General features: G+C 40.1%; 2 protein-coding genes across 2 annotated transcripts; both read right to left on the bottom strand.

Annotated features, from left to right (window-relative positions):
- Positions 1–1,631: 1,631 nt before the first annotated feature.
- On the bottom strand, positions 1,632–2,563 carry LOC135245245 (G-protein coupled receptor 4-like). The gene has a single exon (XM_064318163.1). The coding sequence runs from the start codon at positions 2,523–2,525 to the stop codon at positions 1,632–1,634; it is 894 nt and encodes a 297-aa protein (XP_064174233.1). The 5' UTR covers positions 2,526–2,563.
- Positions 2,564–7,428: 4,865 nt separating this feature from the next.
- On the bottom strand, positions 7,429–8,901 carry LOC135245244 (G-protein coupled receptor 4-like; the record flags this gene model as incomplete). The annotated part of the gene is given in 1 exon segment (XM_064318162.1): positions 7,429–8,901. A coding segment is annotated over 1 exon segment (786 nt), but the record flags the coding sequence as incomplete, so codon positions are not given.
- Between the last annotated feature and the right edge of the window lie 13,023 nt (positions 8,902–21,924).

Genomic DNA, 21,924 nt, shown 5'->3' with positions numbered 1-21,924 from the left:
CAACTAATCACTTAGCTGCATTCTTTATTTTCCTTTAAACGCTGTTTTTGCCTTCCTCGTTACGAGGAAGCGACAACTGAAGACTCACCTCTTCAGGCTGCACCTCTCCCCATCCCTCCCTACCTCCCTGTAATCTCTAAATTGACTGTAATCTTAGGGTTGTAACTAGGTAGCTGCTTCATAGTTGACTTAGTTAATGCACTCGTCTAAACTACTGCTTGCATTTTTGCATAGATTGCGTTGTTGCTGTTTTTGTTTGTGTTTGTGTTAATCAGTTTAACCTACAGGGTCCAAGTTGAACTATGCGGTTGTTCCCTGCACTTGGAACGGTATTTCTCTCTAGCGTTTTCGACACACTTGTTCCTGGTTATGGTTATACACTTTGTTGTACGTCGCTCTGGATAAGAGCGTCTGCCAAATGCCTGTAATGTAATGAGGCACCTTTTTTTTTTTTTTTTTTTTTTTCTCCCGACTGCACTGCAGTCTTACTAAAATTCTACTCACTGTGAAATTGAACAGTGTTTTTATTAGGTTGAGAACAGATGGATATTATATATGACAGTACTGCATTGTCTACATAGCACCCAAAACAATGCTGTTGCTTTCAGTTTGTCTAGAAACATTTAGAATTGCACTAATAATGGTGACTGAACTGATGTCTTGCATAACACAAATTAAAATGGCTTAAGGCTGCAGATACAGGTATATTTCAGCATGCACATATGGTCCAACATTATTTGTTTGAAGCTGTCTGTGGGAGGTATAAGTATTTAAAAATGGACACAGAAAAAAATTATTTTGCTTGAATTACATTCTAAGGTGCATTACCATAATTCTCCCTTTTGTGATTTGCAAGCATGTATGGTGCATTCAAACACTTAAAGAAGTATTCAGGTACAAAAGCTGCATATTCACTTGGAAACATTCTTGCTTTCCTGTAAAGGAAAATATCTATATATACATGTATATACAGAGATGGGTGACAAAGTAAACCCTGAATAAATTAATGGAGAAACATAACAAATGCAGATGCTTCCATACAGGTGTACTGCATGAAACAATTAAGCAATTGACATTCCTATCTTGCCCTGTGGCATGTATAAAAATGCTGAGGAGACCCAGCTGACCTCGATTTTGGATCAAAGATTCAGGCAAAGATTTAAGTGACTGTGAAAGATGATAATAGATTCAGTCACAAACACTGTTCCCCCATGATGCTCCCATGCACATTACTAAACAAATTAACGAGTGGTTTCATGAACACCAGGATTAATGAAACGCCACCTGTCCACGGCCTCAGAAATCACCAGATCTAAACATGATTTAACCTACGTGGGAAATTCTGGAATCTGAATACATTGTTTCACTAAGTTTCTCCCAGCATTTGGCAATAAGCTATTGTTATGGTTAAGGTTGACAATTACCACACAAAACTGCCAAAAAAAAAGACACAAATGGCAAACATGGGGATATTCATGGAATCAGTGGCACCTGCCACTTCTGTGACAAACACTCAGCCTTTTTGATCACTATGCCCAAATCACATTATGAGATCCGCATATTTACCTTTGCTTCACATATTTTTAGCTATGATTTACCCCTATATATAGATTTCTGTTGTAAAAGCACATTTAGACACTGGTAATATTTTCAGCTGGAATGGTGGATGTCTGTCTGTTCTGTCTGTGAGCCCTAAGTCTCCAATAGCAGTGTGGGACCTTCACTATGTACTTGTCATTTTTCTTAATTAAGACGTACAGCAGGGGGTCAATTAGCGGGCTGATATACAGGAACACTAAAGCAACAGTAAATGATTTTAAATATTCAATTTCTGAGATACCTTCAACATTCATTCGAAGAATTAATAATATTGCTGGCAAGAACAAAATTAAATATAAGAGCAGGACGAGTGCCAGTGTACCCAGAATCCTTTTCTTTTCTTTGTGTGGGACTGAGATGGAGTGGGAGAGGGCTCTCCACGTGGCTCCCAGGAAGAACAGCAGCAGCGGCAATGGGAGGATAAGGAAGGTGACAACTCCAATAAATGCGTAGATCCCGAAAAACGAACATGTGAAAATGAGCACCACAAACGCACAGATAACCAGTGAAATGAGTATGGAGTGTTTGATAGTGCGGCGACATCGATACCACAAAGGATGCACAACCAGGAGGTATCTCTCCAGTGCGATACATACCATGAACCCAACACTGAGTAATAAACCGAAAATGAGCCCAAAGTAAAAATCAATATGCATTAAATCTAGAATTCTACCAATGATCTGGATGAAATCTGAAATGAGGAGGTTCATGACATAAACAGGTGTGACATTGTCAGCCTTGACCTGATGATAGAGGGCAAAAACAGCCCAGCAGAGTACCGGCAGCTCAATGCATACAGTCACAATGTCAGTCACATTTAATATGTAATCACTTAATGTTCTAAGGTTGTTCATGGTGCCATTTTCCATGTCAGTCATATCTGACATTTCCTCCAGAGACACAAGTGTTGAATTTAAGTTGTCCATGGTGTCCAGGTCAGTTTGACATTTGGGATTCTTCACGTCCTGAGAAATCTATAGGGGCCAATCTAAAGGGAGACAAGAGAGACGTTAAAAATGTGCTACTTCAGAATATTCTGTCTGTCTGTGTGTACAGGTTTATATCTGTATGTATATGTGTCTTTCTGTGTGAACATTTGTCTGTCTGCGTGTACATGTTTATATTTGTATGCACGTACATGTGTCTGACTGTGTGTAAATATCTCTGTCTGTGTGCACATATGTATGTCTGTGTATAAATATGTCTGTCTGTGTGTACAAACATCTGTATGTAAAGTGTCTGATGAGCAAAAGATTATCCAGATTTTATTTCTATAAAGTTCATTTATAATATTTTCATTTTTATTTTGAATCTATATATATATTTCTATTTCAGGGACTCACTTTCAAGAAAGAAACATAACATTATGTTGACAAAACAAATACAAATATTGTAACATTGATGTTCTGTTCACTCAGGTTTCTTTATTTGAAGTTTTTCTTCATCTCTTGGCAGGGTGGGTACAGCGATGAATTATAATGGCAATGAGAGGCTTTGGTGTATAATTTTCCTGGGTGCAGAAGTTCCTATATGTTTAAATGAGCAGCAATCTTATGCTTGTTGTCTTTAATTAATTTTCACTTTTCTATGATACAAATCAGGAGTTTCCCCTGAAAGAGAAATTTTGTTCTTTTGTGCATGTGTGCTGACACCAGATTACACAAATTAGATTTTCTCGGAAAAATATAAAGTTTACATTTGAAGCAGAACATAATATAAGATGTTCTTATACATGGCATGATACGTTCATGTTATTAAAGATCTGTTTATAAAATAAAAACTCATACTAAGGCCAGTTTTAAACCGACAGCTGCAGTTATTTGTTTCAGTTTTTTCGTAAAACTTTTTTTGCTTTCCTTGTTCATGCCTATTGGCCAGATGAGATGAATTGTTTGCTTCTGCCATGGGGCAGACACACTCCATATTGTGCTAATTGCCCTATTGGTGCTGCTCCACAGCTGTCAGCTCTGCGTGGGAGGCCTGGCATTTGCCTCTAGGTTATATTTACTAAATAAGAACGTGGAGCTTCAAAGATAATTATCGGAATAAGACAAATGATTCAGTTCCAAGAACTGTTGAAATTACAATTACAAACTGCAACTCACATGCACATGCACACACACACGCACACACACATACACACCCGTGCACAGACACACACGTACGCACGCACACACACACAACCATGCACAGAACTGAAGAGAGAGTGCTGCTTCAAATCGGCTGGTGTCTTTATATTGAAATGTTATTATTGGTTATTCATGGAAAGAAAGATAATATCAGCAAGGCTAGCAACACTAAAGACAGTAGCGTTTTGCTGTGCACGTATAATCATCTATACTCTTGTCTTAACCATCCACATCCAGCATGAAAATAATTTGTGGGAGTGAACACATCAGGTTGTGGTAGTAGTACTGTAGTACCTAGTTTGTTTTGCATACTCACTGACAGTAACTTGGTCGCTAACTGGCAAAAACCTATTTTTTCTGACTGTTAACAATGTACTCAGGAGATGAAATAGATACGGTTGATAGAGATTGGGCAGAGTTGCCTGCTCTCACAGTAGCTACATCGTCTGGTGGAGCTAGAGCTAGCGCTTGCATTGCTTACCACCTGCAAAAAGATTTCTAAAAGAAATTTACCCAGGAACTGCGCTGATCACTGAGAGAGAGCTGGTGGTCATGCAGAAAGTGCATGAAATCTGTGTGTACACTGCATTAGCTGTGCCTTCAGTACTGCTACAGTATAATTTCACTAATCTTATTTCTCAAGGTTAATTTTAACAAAATATAAAATGAGCTACTACCAAATACTGAATCAATATATTACAATATCAAGGGAAAATAAATGTATATATATATATGTATGTATATATATATATATATATATATATATAAAGAGTTTTAAAAACACAGCAAATAGAGATGGTCTTTTCTTCCATGTGCTCCTAATCTACCAACCCCAGCTCATTTTCAAACCCAGATTAATTCTCAGAAAGCTGCCATGAACTTACCAAAAGAAGCCGTTTGCACAGAGCTCTTCTTCAGTTTCCCTCTGATGGTTGAAGTTTGGAGATTAGCCAAACACACTGTTCAATGAACTTGTCTAAAATTGACACACCTCAAGTAATGATATGTAAATGAACTTTTGCAAATATGGACACATGCTGAAGTAATATCCATCGATAAATTAACTTGACTAGCTCACAGATACATGCACAGGTAGAGCTAGTACATTTACACAATAGAAGTGACACACCTCTTTTTATCAAGAGCATCTCATGGACAGAGCTCAGTGAATCATACTATGATAAATGTTAAAATACAGCATCTACATTACATTGCATTCATTTGGCTGATGCTTTTATCCATATGTAATAAGTGCATACCAAATGTTATTGGAACAACTACAAAACTCCGACAAGGTACAATACTCATCATGTAACAGTTGTCCATACCTACAAACACATTAAATCCAGTTCACACAGTAAGCACAGACTAGGTCAGAAAGTAATGGTAAGTCAAACTAGGAGGCATGGCGATGAGCTACAACAATACAAGCGCAATAGAAGTGCTGGAGGGAGATATAAGTGCAACATGAAAGTGCTACCGGAACTTTGAGAAGGATTCAAGTGATAAGAGCGATCCTAGATCGCAAGAGCCCTGCAGAGGCGTTATATAGTTAGTCGAGGTGCAGTCTGAAGCGATGCATCTTCAGATCAGGAACTGGGAAGTGAAATGCTAGTTTTCCTCTGCAGTCACTTTGGATCATGTCAGTTTCTGTGAGGTCCCAGGTTCTGAGAGTCGGGGGTCATGATCATGAGTATAAATGTTAAGCGTGTGATGGTCTGTCTTGGCTAGATTGTCTAGTGAGCGTGTTCTGAGCAAAGATGAAAATATCTGTGAAATCTGTCATTGTGTGCGGGGTCTCCCATGTTTTCAATATCGGCTAGGATTTGAAAAGTCCTGGCATGCACCTGTCAGACACTGTAGGACCAAGTAGTCCCAATATTTCACGAAATTTCACATTAATAAAATGATCTGAATTTTGGATGTATGGTATATTTGATCTTCAGTAATATGATTCCTGTATTATCTAATTCTTGGCCAGATGGTTGAGTGTGAGTACCTCAAGCCTATGTTGGATCACAAGTGTTCAGGTAAACATACATTTTGATGTCATTTTTTCTGAATGAAATCGCATCGTTCAGTTTTGCCCAGAAACACAAGAGGTGCCATTATGTGGTGCCATCACAAAATTTGAAAAGGTTTCAAAACAAGTATCCTGGCTAAACCGTGACACATTTGTCATATCCATAATAATCATGTAACGGTACGGGTGCTGGGACCCAGGCGCAGAGTGGAAAAAAAAAAACACAAAACTCAAAAGGGAAAATTAACAAAGACTTTACTAACACGACAGGCAAACAAGTAGGGAACAGAGAAGGCCACGAAGGGCAAAAACACAAACTCAAAAAATATCTAAATAAAACAGAAAACAAGAGGAACTCACAAACATGGGCAGGGCAGAACACAGGCAGGTAGAGGACAAGGGCAGGTCAAACAGAGCACAAGGGCAGGTAAAACAAAACACAGGCAGGTATAATCGGTCTGAAAACAAAACACAAGTCAGAACAAACACAGGCAGGTACATACGGTTGAAACCAACAGATATCGGGAACAAACACAAGGAACCAGCACCCGAGTCAACGGAACAGAGAAATTAAATAGACAGGGGTAACAAGACACAGGTGAACTCAAAAAACAATCAAACCAGAAGGAGGGGATAAGACACAGGTGGGAACAATGATGGGATAACGAGACAATGAAACAATCATACAATTAACAGGGGGGGAGCAGGACACAAAACAGAAGTGCCGCCATCTGGCGGCCCAACAGGGGAAACACAGACAGGAAAACAGGAACATGACAAATCACTCAACGTGTTTCTCATTCATGTTTTTATTAAAGTTCAAATAATACATAAATTGTGCTTTAAAAACGAGTGGCAGATGTCTTTAAGGCAAATGACGTCTATAGACCAAAACATTCCATTAAAAAAGTGTAAAAAACCTCTGATAATGGCTGGGACTGAAGTTGGTTAAAAGGTATAATACAAAATTTGGTGATAGTGCATGCTTTATTATTGCTTTATAAACAGTTAAAAGGGGCTGCCTGATTAAGGATAAGAACACGAACAATAAAAACATGACATGAACAAAACTGACATGTTAATTTCTGACAGTATATGTTCAATTTCTGTCAGAAATGAACATGATGGTTGAAGCATGACAACGCTGAGAACACCGCCAATCTGATGGATTTTAATATCACACAGCAGACCTTTTTCACAGCACTGTGAATATATTGTAGCAGAACCAGGGGTGTGGGGTTTCCACGTCACAAGTTGAATAACTAAAACACACAAACTAAGCACAATTAAAGAATGAAAGTTTCTTGGGGGAAACTCACAAAGGGGAAGGGGGGAAATCAGGCAACCAGTCCAATTCTACAATCCGTATCCGTATTCCGTGTCCGTATTCCAAAGTCCAAATCCAAAGCCGGGTTCTCGAACAAAACGAGTCGATACACAAGCGGGTAGTCAGGCAGTCCAGGTCACAACAGTATATATAAATAGAAGTAACTATGTAACTAAATGACAATTATAAAGGCAGCTGAACATGTCTGTCAAAACCGGTTGAATGCCAATCCGTAGTATGAGTCTCCATAAAAGAGGTCTGAGGATCAGCACATTGATATGTTTGTTTCCAGAGCAACATGAGGCAGAAAATAAAGAGTTCCAAAGAAGCCGAACAGTTGATGCCTGAATTATTGTTTTATTGGTCACAAAAATTACTAAGCAATTCAATGTGACAGAGGGAACAGTGCAGAAAATGGAGGCAACATATGCCAAACAAACTGCATGGAAGAGAAATGTTGGTTATGGGTGAAAGCTCACTGAAATTAAACAGGATAGTTGCTAAAAATTCTAAAACTATCACCTAAGAAATGACTACAATTGAAACAGACCCTCTGTGGTCCATAATTTTCCCAAAACAGGTATTTACAGCAGCACTGCCATCCGGAAACTGCTTGTATTTAAGGCTTGTATTCCAGGTAATATAATGGCCAAGGAATCTGAAGTCTATTTACAGCAGACCAAGTGCACCCTATGGTGTAAGCACTGTTCTCCCATGATGCCCACAAACACATTGGTAAACAAATTCAAGAGTGGTTTCATGTACACCAGGATGAAGTCAAAGAAATTCGGGAACACTGAGTGCAAAGTAGAATTCCATCTCCTTTATCCCACAAACTGAAGGCTTTCCTTCTTAAAGAATGCCCAATATCCTAATGCACAATTCAGAACTTAAATGGCAGCATTTCAACAAAAACTGAAGCTGTTCTGAAGGCAGGAGGTGACCCTACTCCTTTTCACCTTATATTCATATATTGTTAGGTGTTTAGTGTTTTTTCGTTTTTTTTTATTCCTGTATTTTCTGATCTAAAAGCATGTTTAGACACTGGTAATATTCTCTGTTGGAACAGAGGATGTCTGCCTGATCTCTCTGTGACCCCTGAGTCTCCAATAGCAGTGTGGGACCTTCACTATGTACTTGGCATCTTTCTTAATTAAGATGTACAGTAGGGGGTCAATTAGCGGGCTGATGTACAGGAACACAAAAGCAACAGTAAAGAATTTCCAAAAATCAATTTGTGATTTGAAATCTTCAAAAAAATGTAAAAAAATTAATAATGTAGTTGACAAGAACAAAATTAAATATAAGAGCAGGACGAGTGCCAGTGTACCCAGAATCCTTTTCTTTTCTTTGTGTGGGACTGAGATGGAGTGGGAGAGGGCTCTCCATGTGGCTCCCAGGAAGAACAGCAGCAGTGGCAATGGGAGGATAAGGAGGGCGGCAACTCCAATAAACATGAACACGTAGAACAAGAAAAACAAACCTGTGAAAATTAGCACCACAAACGCACAGATAACCAGTGAAATGAGTATGGAGTGTTTGATAGTGCGGTGACATCGATACCACAAAGGATGCACAACCAGGAGGTATCTCTCCAGTGCGATACACACCATGAATCCAACACTGAGAGATACACTAATCAGGATCACAACTTAAATGTATGCAATGTTATCATTTATAATGACCTCTACAATTCTACCAATGATCTTAATGAAATCTGAAATGAGGAGGTTCATGATAAAAACAGGTGTGACATTGTCAGCCTGGACTTGATGATACAGACCAAAAAACAGCCCAGCAGATAACCGGCAGCTCAATGCATACAGTCACCATGTTAGTCACATCTAATATGTAAGCAAATGTTGCAAGGTTGTTCATGGTGCCGTTTTCCATGTCAGTCATATCTGACATTTCCTCCAGAGACACAAGTGTTGAATTTAAGTTGTCCATGGTGTCCAGGTCAGTTTGACATTTGGGATTCTTCACGTCCTGAGAATTTTACAGGGGCCCCTCTAGAGGGAGATAAGAGAGACGTTATAAATGTGCTACTTATAGAGTATTCCATCCATCTGTCTGTGTGTACAGGTTTATATCTGTATGTATATGTGTCTTTCTGTGTGAACATTTGTCTGTCTGCATGTACATGTTTATATTTGTATGCACGTACATGTGTCTGCCTGTGTGTAAATATCTCTGTCTGTGTGTACATATGTATGTCTGTGTATAAATATGTCTGTCTGTGTGTACAAACATCTGTATGTGAAGTGTCTGATGAGCAAAAGATTATCCAGATTTTATTTCTGTGTCAAAGTTCATTTATAATATTTTCATTTTTATTTTGAATCTATATATATATTTCTATTTCAGGGACTCACTTTCAAGAAAGAAACATAACATTATGTTGACAAAACAAATACAAATATTGTAACATTGTTCTGTTCACTCAGGTTCCTTTATTTGAAGTTTTTCTTCATCTCTTGGCAGGGTGGGTACAGCGATGAATTATAATGGCAACGAGAGGCTTTGGTGTATAATTTTCCTGGGTGCAGAAGTTCCTATATGTTTAAATGAGCAGCAATCTTATGCTTGTTGTCTTTAATTAATTTTCACTTTTCTATGATACAAATTAGGAGTTTCCCCTGAAAGAGAAATGTTGTTCTTTCGTGCGTGTGTGCTGACACCAGATTACACAAATTAGATTTTCTCTTGGAAAAATATAAAGTTTACATTTGAAGCAGAACATAATACAAGATGTTCTTATACATGGCATGATAATTTCATGTTATTAAAGATATTATTATAAAATAAAAACTCATACTTAGGCCAGTTTTAAACCAACAGCTGCAGTTATTTGTTTTTTTTTTTTTTTTGCTTTCCTTGTTCATACCTATTGGCCAGATGAGATGAATTGTTTGCTTCTGCCATGGGGCAGACACACTCCATATTGTTCTAATTGCTCTATTGGTGCTGCTCCACAGCTGTCAGCTCTGTGTGGGAGGCTTGGCATTTGCCTCTAGGTTATATTTACTAAATAAGAACGTGGAGCTTCAAAGATAATTATCGGAATAAGACAAATGATTCAGTTCCAAGAACTGTTGAAATTACAATTACAAACTGCAACTTAAGAATATTTTAAAACTCAACATTCCCCCATTATCATCAGGCTTGAATCTCTGAGGTTCTACCGTGGTAGGGGGCTAATGGGTCTGCTGCAAACATACAAATACACACACGCACATGCACATGCACACGCACACATACACACATACACACGCGTGCACAGACACGCACGCACGCACGCACGCACGCACGCACACACACACACGCAGACACAACCATGCACAGAACTGAAGAGAGAGTGCTGCTTCAAATCGGCTGGTGTCTTTATATTGAAATGTTATTATTGGTTATTCATGGAAAGAAAGATAATATCAGAAAGGCTAGCAACACTAAAGACAGTAGCGTTTTGCTGTGCACGTCTAATCATCTATACTCTTGTCTTAACCATCCACATCCAGCATGAAAATAATTTGTGGGAGTGAACACATCACGTTGTGGTAGTAGTACTGTAGTACCTAGTTTGTTTTGCATGCTCACTGACAGTGACTTGGTTGCTAACTGGCAAAAACCTTTTTTTTCTGACTGTTAACAATGTACTCAGAAGATGAAATAAATGGACTACATTTAAATATAGCGCTTTTATCCAAAGCGCTTTACAATTGATGCCTCTCATTCGCCAGATCAGTTAGGGGTTAGGTGTCCCCTAGGGGTGACATAGCTCAGGAGGTAAGACCGATTGTCTGGCAGTCAGAGGGTTGCTGGTTCAAACCCCGCCCTGGGCATGTCGAAGTGTCCTTGAGCAAGACACCTAACTCCTAACTGCTCTGGCGAATGAGAGGCAACAATTGTAAAGCGATTTGGGTAAAAGCGCTATATAAATGCAGTCCATTTACCATTTACCATTAGCTTAAAGTCACAGTTGGAAATATTCGTGTGAAATCGCGCAGGGTAGTAGCGCCCGAAGCATAGGCTCTGCGTCTCAGGGCCGCTGTCTGTGAACACTTCAGCAGTAGTTTGATGGTCTTAGGCCCTATTGTCTGGGAGCTATTGAAGTTTGAATGTGTTTGACGGCTGCATTTTTTTCCGAATGGCGGCGTAAATTCACAGTTGGAAATATTTGTGTAAAATCATGCGGCTTGGTAACGCCCGAAGCATAGGCTCTGCTTCTCGGGGCCACTGTCTGTGAACACTCTAGCAGTGGTTTGATGGTCCTAGGCCCTATTGTCTGGGAGCTATTGAACATTGAAAGTGTTAGCCGGCTGCATTTTTTTCCGAATGGCAGCTTAAAGTCACAGTTGGAAATATTAGTATAAAATCACACGGGGTGGTAGCGCCCGAAGCATTGGCTCTGCGTCTTGGAGCCGCTGTCTGTGAACACTCTAGCAGTGGTTTGATGGTCCTAGGCCCTATTATCTGGGAGCTATTGAACTTTGAAAGCATTTGCCGACTGCAATTTTTTCCGAATGGCAGCTTAAAGTCACAGTTGGAAATATTTGTGTAAAATTGCACGGGGTAATAATGCCCAAAGCATAGGCTCTGCGTATCGGGGCCGCTGTCTCTGAACACTTTACCTAGGCCCTATTATCTGGAAGCAATTGAACTTTGAAAGCGTTTGTCATTTGTATTTTTTTTAAATATCAGTTCAAAGTCATAATTGGAAATATTCGTATAAAATTGCATGAGGTACAAATGCACAAAACATAGGCTGTGTATCCTGTGGCCATTGTTTGTGTAATGTTACTTGCATTCACTCTGTTTAAGTGTTTCTAGCACCTTCTGTAGGCCATTATGTGAATGTCACTTATTCCTGTTATTTCAGATCAGAGGTGGTCCTGACCTCCCTGGGGCCCTAAGCAAAATTCTGCTAAGGGGCTCTCTTACCTGACCCGTGAGCCATGTAAACCATTTCCCATTGCCACACAGTCCCACCTGACACCCCAGTGCTCCACCTACAGTCCTCCCTCCTTTAAAAGTTTGCTCTATCGGTCAGTCTAAGAATAAGAATATTTAATCAGTAGTCAATGTCAATCCATTGCTTTCCATCTTCCATTAGTCCAGAGTTGTAACTGAACCTTGACTGAGAGACTAGATAATCATTGTCTTGTTTTAATATTATGTGCGCCTATGAGGAGTGCTCACGCCCATATATTGTCTGGACTGAACCCCACAGAGGTTGCTGCTGGAAAGCGCAAGTTTAATTTTGAGCATGCGCATATGAACGCATGTTCACACGGGATGCGGTTATCTTTTCTGAGCTGCAGTTTATAAACACAGTTGCCCGTTAGCGTTTATCAGACGTAATAATTAAGCATTATAAAACGGGTAGCTCAATTCAAACAATCTGATTGGTTCATAGCCATGGTATATTAACCATACCACGTATGACGTCGAATTTCTTTGCACAATTCAGTATCACTCTGCGTCTGAGGAAAAATAAAACGTTTTAATAAATCTAAATTGGAGTGTGTCTATTACTTTCATATTTCCATACTTGGTGACCGTTTTATAAAAGCAACAGCTCACTTCAAGCCTTAATTAATTATAAAGGGACACCTTTTGTTACCCTCCCCTTTTCAATGTCCAATTTCGCGATTGATGGCAATGTTGAATCACGGTTGTAGGCCAGTTACTGGCTTCATTTAGGAATGCCAACCATACCGCAAAATACACAATCGTCCTTTATTTTGACAATAGAATAGGCGTTCCGTATTTAAGTCATGGCTACCGGACGCATTTTCATCCGTATCTTTGTAAACAATTGCATTAAATATTAACCGCTACTTTGAATACAATTAATAGTTAGCTAGCTAGCTACCTAGCCGGGATAACAATCATGCCGTGAGACCATTCTGACCTAAAACCCAGAACTTTAATATAGGCTAGGTGACAACACTGACAAGTGACGGTGAACCTAAGATAGCTGGCATTCAAACCCGGTTTCAGAGGGTCTTGGAGAAATGCTATGTCTACACTGCGAGACTGCAACATTTTAAAAAGCAAGACAGGGGGAGATTCATTTGATTGTGTTATGGTTTCATGCAGTTTTCCTAAATAATGTAATGCAAAAAATTACAAAAAGCTAATTGTATGGTATGAAACGAGAAGGAACTATTTTTCTCGACGGAATTGTTGTTTTCATAGAATTAACAACCAGTTCTCCCATAACAACGGTCCAAATAAACTACCATCGAGAGTTTTGCTTAACAACGGTAAAATAATACGGGACAGCCCGTCCTGGTTTATTCCTTACGTATTTCACTCTCACTATTGTCAGGCACAAAGTCACAGAACACAGCCCTGGAAGTGGCTAGCAAGCAAGCAAGACACAGACAGACCAGATGCACTGCCCAGCTATAGGTTAGCAAGACAGACAGAGAGAGATGCACTGCAAGCTAGCACATCAACTTAACGTTACTGTTATTTGCTGACATCAAACTTGGAGAGGAGAGAATGCCAGTTTACCTGTTTCCTGTTCCTGCAATTCACTCTCATGGTGTGTTTTTTTAATTTCTCTTTTCGTGACCAGAAGGATAGTTTTGCGTCATCCTCTCATCTAAGTTATAAACATTGATACCCGCTTTGACATGAGGGGGAGGCGGGGCCCTACGCAACTTGCGTAGTGAGCGTATAGGGTCGCCCGGCTCTGTTTCAGATGTTTGCATTCTCATTGGTTGTTTAAAGTCACATTGATTGTTAGTCACATTATAAGAGCAGCCGTTCTCCCTCTTTCCCTGTTTGATCCAGAAGGAGGCGGTAATGCAACTAAAAAGGATGCAAACTGCTGTAAAACACCAAAGAAGAAGAAGAATTTTTCACTGTAAAACAAGCTAAAGAACAGCATGATTCAAGGTGATTGGTAGCGCCCGAGACACTTGTGACAGTTGAAGCTGGAGAGGCTCGACGGACGAGCGTGATCTGTTTAAGCGGTGTGGTGTTTGGTGGAGCGAAGTTCAAACAGTTTATGGCTTTTGTTTAGTTTTTTCTTTTGACTGTTAGGTGCGGACACTTCTGAAAGGATTAGGATTTAGAGAAGCACGAGCGCATCCTGGTTTGGGGTTTCCGGCCGGGGTTAGCCGTGTAGAAAGACCTTTAAAAGGTTTAAAATAGGGAAAGCGCCAAGGCCAAGCCCCTACGCAGTTCTGTGATTTTGCTGGTGGTTGGTGTTCGTTTTTTTTTTTTTTTTGGCTAGTATTAAAAAGTATAAGGAAAGGTGTACTACTTTGGTAGCCGATGGCTACGGGAAAGGGTGCTCGGGTTGAGGGAGGTGCGTGGAAGATGGCGGGTAAGGGAAGCCAGAAGAGGGTAGCATCGAGTGAAAGACCTGATGTATCAGAAGTATCTGGGGAAAATAAAATGAGAAAAATTAGTAATTCTGAAGAATGTTATGTTTAACCCTCTGGGGCGGAGCTCGACAAGATGAAATTAACATTCGTTTCTATTTGGATGGTTAACTTCACGTGCTGTTATCATAGACGCAACAAAAACATTGACCGAAACCTTAGAATCGCGACTTTCCAATGCGCCCAATGGCAAATAATATGAATCGTTTTAAAAGTTTTAAATTTGATTAATTAGACCACGTATGCTTCGTTAAACTTTACTCATTACTATGTGAATTTCGCTCAGCAGGAAGTCCGCCCAAATCGCATTCACATGTTAACAACATTATAATTACTCTCCATAGAAGGAGACTAAAGGAGGGGCGATGCGAGATCCATGTGAGAAATGCCCAGCCTGCGAAAGCGGGATAGAATGTCAAAGTGTCGCCTAATTCATTTCTTTTGAGGTGGACATTTCGTTTAATTTTGGAAAATGGTCCGTCCGGAAGCCGACATTGATGAAGAGCGGTGTCATTTCGAACAGCGAACTGATCCAGCTTATGATCAACTTCATGCGTAAGTATATTTCTTTTGATCATATTGGTAAGTGTGTGCTGTATTGCAAGGTACCTGTGTGTTTGTAGGAATATCCAGCAATATGCGCGTTTGTAAATTCCCACACTACGAACGATTCGAACTATTGCATCTGAAAATTATAGGCTAGACTCTGCGTCTGGTTGTGTTAGAAGTAGGCTATCAAGCAGACTATGTTTTTCGATCATATTGGTAATAAATAGACGGTGGCGTGGCTAGGATCCTAAAACTGATGTCCTCACACAATCGATATTCGCATACTATAAGTAAATTCGGGAAATAGCATTATAATAACCACTTGGCTAAACAGACCTAGCCTACTTCAGATTGAGGCATTGTTATTGATGAGTTGCGTGTAGTTGAGCTGGAACATCAATATTTATTTAGTTTAGCTAATGTTGTTTCGTTGATAGCTTGCATTATTTGTAAATGTGAGCTGTATTACATTCTGTGTGTTTGTAGGAATATTCACTAATATGCGCGCTTGTAAATTCCCACACTACGAACGATTCTATCCATTGCTACTCAAAATTATAGGCTACCTCTCTGCCTCTGTGTTTGTTTGGTTCTTTGTTTGTATAGGATGTAACCATGTCACATTTCCTAAGTTTTGTTTTCATTAGTTAGTGGTTTGCCCCTTTTTGTAAAGCACATTTAATTGTCACCTGTTGAAGGAAATGTGCTATATAAATAAAGTTTGATTTGTCACATTTCCTAACACTTTTGTTTTTATCATATTTACAGAGATGCTGATCAGGAAACACGGCCTAGTTCACCACTAGCTAAGAAGCCACGCAAGTGTTGCAAGAGTACACCTGTCATCTCGTCTTCCATGCGTATAGTTTGCTTCAATAAATGTTCTGAAAATCAAAATATGTCTTTGTTTCGGTCTTCTAAATGGCTCACTGAGTCTTTGTCTTAGCGGTGGGGAGGCATGCGGCCAGGTGTGAATAGCCTACTTAGCTGGCAGGTCGTCCTACCCAATGCATATTCATTACAGAAAGGCCATTTTCCCTCCCATTCTCACGTGGTGTTGAAAAATAGTCACAACACTAACTTTTAGCATCTTTCGATACCCAAGACCTTGAACACATTTCAGTGACCAAAAGTCTTAGTCACAATCGTTTAGTGCGTTTTATTACAACATTCCTGTGCATGTTCAAAACTACTGTTTACAATTTGTGTGTTTTTTAGAGCAGTTTACAATCCACACATGATTATGACCTACTTACTGCTGCCATATTATTGTAGCTGAGTTTGTGCTGAAAACAAAGATATGAAACACTTTGTAATCACTGTATATAAAGTTGATGAAATTTACACAAATGTCAGAGCACCGCACAATCACCAGTGTGCCTCATTTTACCCTTAGACCCCAGAGGGTTAAAGTCAAAGACCAGAAACAGGGAGATGGAGGATTTAGGGCATTAAATCCCCTAAGAGTTACAACCGCTTTGGAAACTCGGATCGGTAAGGGATTCCAGGGCAAGATATTGTCAAATGGGCTGTTGAGAGTGTGTTGCAAAGATAAAAAACAATATGATGGCGCTAAGGAGGTGGGGAAGTTGGTAGTGAAGGTTGCGAGCGTGGTTCCCAGAGAGAGACAGGGACTCAAAGGAGTAATTTAAGGTGTGTACGCCGGCCTGTCTGAGAAGGAAATCTTAGACAACATTAAGGGTGGCCGAGTGACCGAAATCTTTAGATTCAAAAGTAAGGAGAGGCAAAGGGAACCCACCAGTCCTGCTAACGTTTGTAAACAGTGCGCTGCCAGAAAGAGTGTATATCGGAAGCATGGCGTATCTTGTAAGGGAATACGTAAGACCACCGTTGCGATGTTATAACGGTCAGAGGTTTGGGCACATTGCTAGCTCTTGTCGGGGCAAGCGTAGATCTGCGAAGTGTGGGGAAGATCATGTTATCCAAGAATGTAAAGCAGAGGCCCCCAAATGTTGTAACTGTAGAGGGGATCATGCGGCAGCGTTCCGTGGATGTGAGCACTTTGTCCAAGCCAGGTGAGTCCAGAATGTGAAAGAGCAGCACAAAGTTTCGTATGCAGAGGCAGTTAAAAGAGTGGATAGAGAGCGGGGACTTGGGAACTTAACGACAAACAGTGCAGTGTTGGGGAGCCAGCCCGCTTGTCTAACTTTACCACAATTTCCCCCTGATATGTTGATATTGAGCAGAGAATCTTTGCTAGCTTTCATTGTTGATGTGTTGGTAGGTGCAAAAATAACAAGCAAGAAATCGGACATTATTAAAATTGTGGTAGATACAGCTGAAAGGTTTCTTGGTTCGAAACAGTTTTTACCGGAAAAAATACATGAGTACATGACGAAGAAACAACATATAGGTAACTCACAGCTGACAACTGACAATATGGAGGAGTTGTACGTGGACGACGACACTGGGGATTAATGTTTGATATTCTTCAATGGAATGCCCGGAGTCTTATAGCAAACGGCCAGGAATTAAAGAGATTTGTCGACGCATTTAAAGAGAAACCTGAACTGATCTGTATCCAAGAGACGTGGTTAAAGCCCTGCCTGGATTTTGTAATTCCGGGATATGTGTGCTTGAGAATGGATAGGTCTGACAGAACAGGCGGCGGGTGTGCAACTTTTATTACGATAGGAGTCCAGTATAGGAGGCTTGAAATATGCCCTAATCTTGAGTGTTTGGCAGTGGAAGTTTGGAGTAGCCATAGGTCAATAACTATTATTAATTTTTATAATCCTTGTAAGCGTTTGGCATTGTCGGAGTTTGATGAGATTATGGAGCATGTAAGATGTCCTATTATATGGGTTGGGGACTTTAATGCTCATAACCCTCTATGGGGCAGTGATAGCAAGGACATCAATGGAATAGTTGTAGAAGAGTTCCTGGATAAATATGATTTGGTAGCGATAAATGATGGAAGGCCGACCAGGTATATTTTAAGGAATACTTGCAGTCACATAGACTTAACTATTGCTTCTTCAAACTTAGCCAGAATAGGGAAGTGGGATGTTATGGATGGACATCTATTGGGCAGTGATCATTATCCAATTGTATGCAGTTTCGGTAGAAATCTGAGAATAGAAGTAGAAGAGAGAGTTCCCAGATACAATTTTTCTCAGGCTAAATGGGATGAATTTCAGGAGAGGGCTCAAAGTTTAGTAGAAGAGATAGATAGTGAGGGCTCTGTAGACAATTGGAATGCGTCTCTCAGTAAGAAGATCCATAAGGCAGCCTGTGGCACTATTCCTATGAAGATGAATCCCAGATCTTGTGCATTGGTTCCTTGGTGGAACAGAGTGTGACACAGCTGTAAGAAACAGAAATAGGGCATATAGGAAATTAAGGAAACATTCAATGCTGTGTTATGCAGTGGAATATAAGAGATTAAGGGCAGTAACAAGAAGAGTAATTAAAAATGCAAAAAGAAATAGTTGGAGAAGATATTGTGGAACACTAGGCCCTGAGACTCCTGTAAGGCACCTGTGGGCAGCGGTACACAGAATGTCAGGATTGTATAAAAGAAAACCAATTCCGGTTTTACAGAATGGCAAGGTGGAAGCAGTATCCGACAAAGGAAAAGCTGACATGTTTGTTGATGTCTTTCAAGCAGTGCATAGATCTGGGAATTTGGGAGTTGAGAGGTATGAAGAGGAGCAATCTGATGTTGGCTAATCAGTGGAAGCTGAATAGGAGTTCAGAAAATGACAATCCAATAAATTTGTTTTTTACTATGAAAGAAGTGAGGGATGCCATTTATTCTGGTGCAAACACTACTCCTGGGAGAGACAGGCTGTCATGAATTATTCAAACATTTGGATGAGTTAGTTCTTAAAGAAATTCTAGCTTTGTTTAACTCGATGTGGGCAGAGGGTTGTCTACCTAAGGAATGGAAACATGCAGTTGTAGTCCCTATCTTGAAACCAGGTAAAGATGCATCTGACCCCAGTTCATATCGGCCTATAGCATTAACACCAGTGCTTTGTAAAATCATGGAAAGGATGATTACCAATAGGCTTGTTTATTTTTTAGAAGGTAAGGGACTTACAATTTCCAAAACGGCTTCAGAAATGGTAGGTCAACAATGGAGTCAGTTACAGTTTTAGACCAAGATATTAAAAAGGCATTTGATAGTAAAGAAATAGTGGTAAGTGTATTTTTGTATATTGAGAAAGCTTATGATTCCTTGTGGAAGGAGGGACTAATGATTAAAATATATGATTTAGGAGTTGGAGGTAGAACGTTCAGTTGGATCAAAGATTTTCTAATGAAAAGAACAATACAAGTACAAGTGGGTGGGAAAAGCTCAAAAATCGTTGAAATATGAAATGGTACCCTGCAAGGAAGTGTAATTAGCCCAGTCCTATTTAATATAATGATAAATGATATATTTAGTAACATTGGAAGAGGGTTTGGACAGTCTTTATTTGCAGATGATGGTGCCATTTGAAGAAGAGGAAGAAATTCAGAGTTTATTTTAAAAACTCCAAAAGGCTCTAGTTTCTGTAGAAACAAATGGGGCTTTAAAATCTCAGCTGCAAAGTCTAAATTTATTATATTTGGTTTTAGAAGAACATGTATGGATCTTCACTGGAGAGAGTGAAAGACTTCAAATTTCTGGGAATTTGGTCTGAAGAGCGAATGACTTGGGCTGTTCATACAGCAAGAGCACTAGCAAAAGGGGAAAAAGTGTTAAATGTCATGAGAAGTCTGGCTGGATGTGACTGGGGGGCAGAGAGAGAGACTATGCATTTAATATACCAGGCAATGATAAGATCTGTACTTGACTATGGGTGTTTTGGTTATGGCTCAGATGCTAAGTCGGTGCTCGGGAAATTAGACATTCTACAGAGCAAGGCATTGAGACTCTGCTGTGGGGCTTTTAAAACTTCCTCAATTCCTGCACTGCTTATTGAAATGGGAGAAATGCCCTTATACATAAGGCGTATTAAGTTGGGGCTGCAGTACTGGGTAAAACTAAGTGGAGCTAATCAAACACTCCCAGCCAGGTGTCTTTTACAAAGGTCATGGGATCCGGGTGGCAAGATTAAAAGGAAACCATTTTTTGACAGTGTAAATCAGTGGGCCAGTAAATTGAGAATGGAGCAGGAAAGCATAGCAAATCATACGGGCTGGTTACCTGTACCTTTTTGGGTAATGCAAGAGCTGGACATTGACCTCACTTTTTTACAAGAAAAGGACAGTAGTGTGATAGTTTCAAAAATAGAACATTACCTCAACAGTGAGGTGGAATCTTATTTGAAAGTTTTTACAGATTGTTCTAGGGACCCAGAGAGTGGGAAAGCAAGATGTGGACTGTATTTGGCTCAGTTTGGTCTTAGGATTGAGTGGCGTGTCACTGATGGAAGTTCTGTCTTCACAACAGAACTACTGGCAATTCTTTGGGCTTTGTGGTGGACAAAGGACATAAGACCAAAGAAAGTCCTCATTTGTTCTGACTCAGCAGCTGCTCTGATGGCTATAAGAGGACTTAAATCAAAAGCTCGGCCTGACCTTATTAATGAGATTTTATCTGTTTTGTTCAGAATTGGGAAATCTGGTTGTGAAGTCAAGTTCTGCTGGGTTCCTGGGCATACTGGAGTTGAGGGAAATGAAATGGCTGACGATATAGCAAAGGCAAGTCTTAAGAAAGGAGACATAGATGTAAATATATCCCTGGGAAGGGTGGAACTTAGAGGCAGAATGGCAGGGATTATGGGAAAAGGATACTAAAGGAAGACACTATTTTTATTTTCATCCTCAGATTAAAAAACCCAGTTGTTGGTCTGGAACCCGAAGAGATTCAGTTAAAATTAGCAGACTGAGGCTTGGACACTGTGGGTTAAATCATTACTTGCACATTGTAGGAAAACATCCAACAGGACTATGTGAGTGTGGAAACACAGAAACAGTCAAGCATGCTCTCCTGGAGTGTGGCAAGTATAAAGCAGAGAGGGAAACTTTCTATAAGAGATTGTCATACGTAGGAGTAGTTGCATTCTCCATTCAATCTTTTTTTGGCCAAAGCGAGAACCACCAGCTGATCACCAATACAGTTTTACAGTTCCTGCATGAGTCAGGGCTGTATATGAGAGTATGAGCTGCAATTGTTAAATTTCTATCCTGTGGAGGGCAGTAATACGCCTAGTTGCGTCTACACTGCCGAAAACTGACAAGAAGAAGAAGCATGATTCAAGACCTCCTTTAATCTTGTTCCATCTGCTTGTGTGATCCTTGGAGAAGCTGTTTGTGGTAAACAATCTCTATCAATGTTTTAGGAATTGTTTCAGCTCATCTTCTGTATTCATATATTTGTTTACATTATTCATAGTCATTTGAATTATTTGCAGTTTCCACTAACAACTTGACCATGCGCTGTATCTTCATAAACGGACGACAAGTGCACGTTGATACTTATTATGCTCCTTCATATTGAAGCTACCTGGGCTACTTCAGTCAAGTCAGTAGAGTGCTCTCAAAATTGAAATACTGTGGCCATTGTTTGAACACTTTAGCAGTGGTTTGATGGTCCTAGGCCCTATTGTCTGGGAGCTATTGAACTCTTGAATGGTTAGCCGGCTGCATTTTTTTCCGATCGGCGCTTAAAGTCACGTTGGAAATATTCGTGTAAAATCGTGCCGGGGTGGTAGCGCCCGAAGCATAGGCTCTGCTTCTCGGGGCGCTGTCTGTGAACACTTAGCAGTGGTTTGATGGTCCTAGGCCCTATTGTCTGGGAGCTATTGAACTTTGAAAGCGTTAGCCGGCTGCATTTTTTTCGTCGCGGCTTAAAGTCAGGGTTGGAAATATTCGTGTTCCCCGGGGTGGCGCCCGAAACATAGGCTCTGCTTATCAGGGGCCCCTTCTGTGGGCTCTGCAGTG

This window comes from Anguilla rostrata, chromosome 18 (assembly GCF_018555375.3).
Source record: "Anguilla rostrata isolate EN2019 chromosome 18, ASM1855537v3, whole genome shotgun sequence".
Taxonomy (NCBI): domain Eukaryota; kingdom Metazoa; phylum Chordata; class Actinopteri; order Anguilliformes; family Anguillidae; genus Anguilla; species Anguilla rostrata.
The sequence above is the reverse complement of the archived record's forward strand: the minus strand, read 5'-3'. Positions and strand labels throughout refer to the sequence as shown.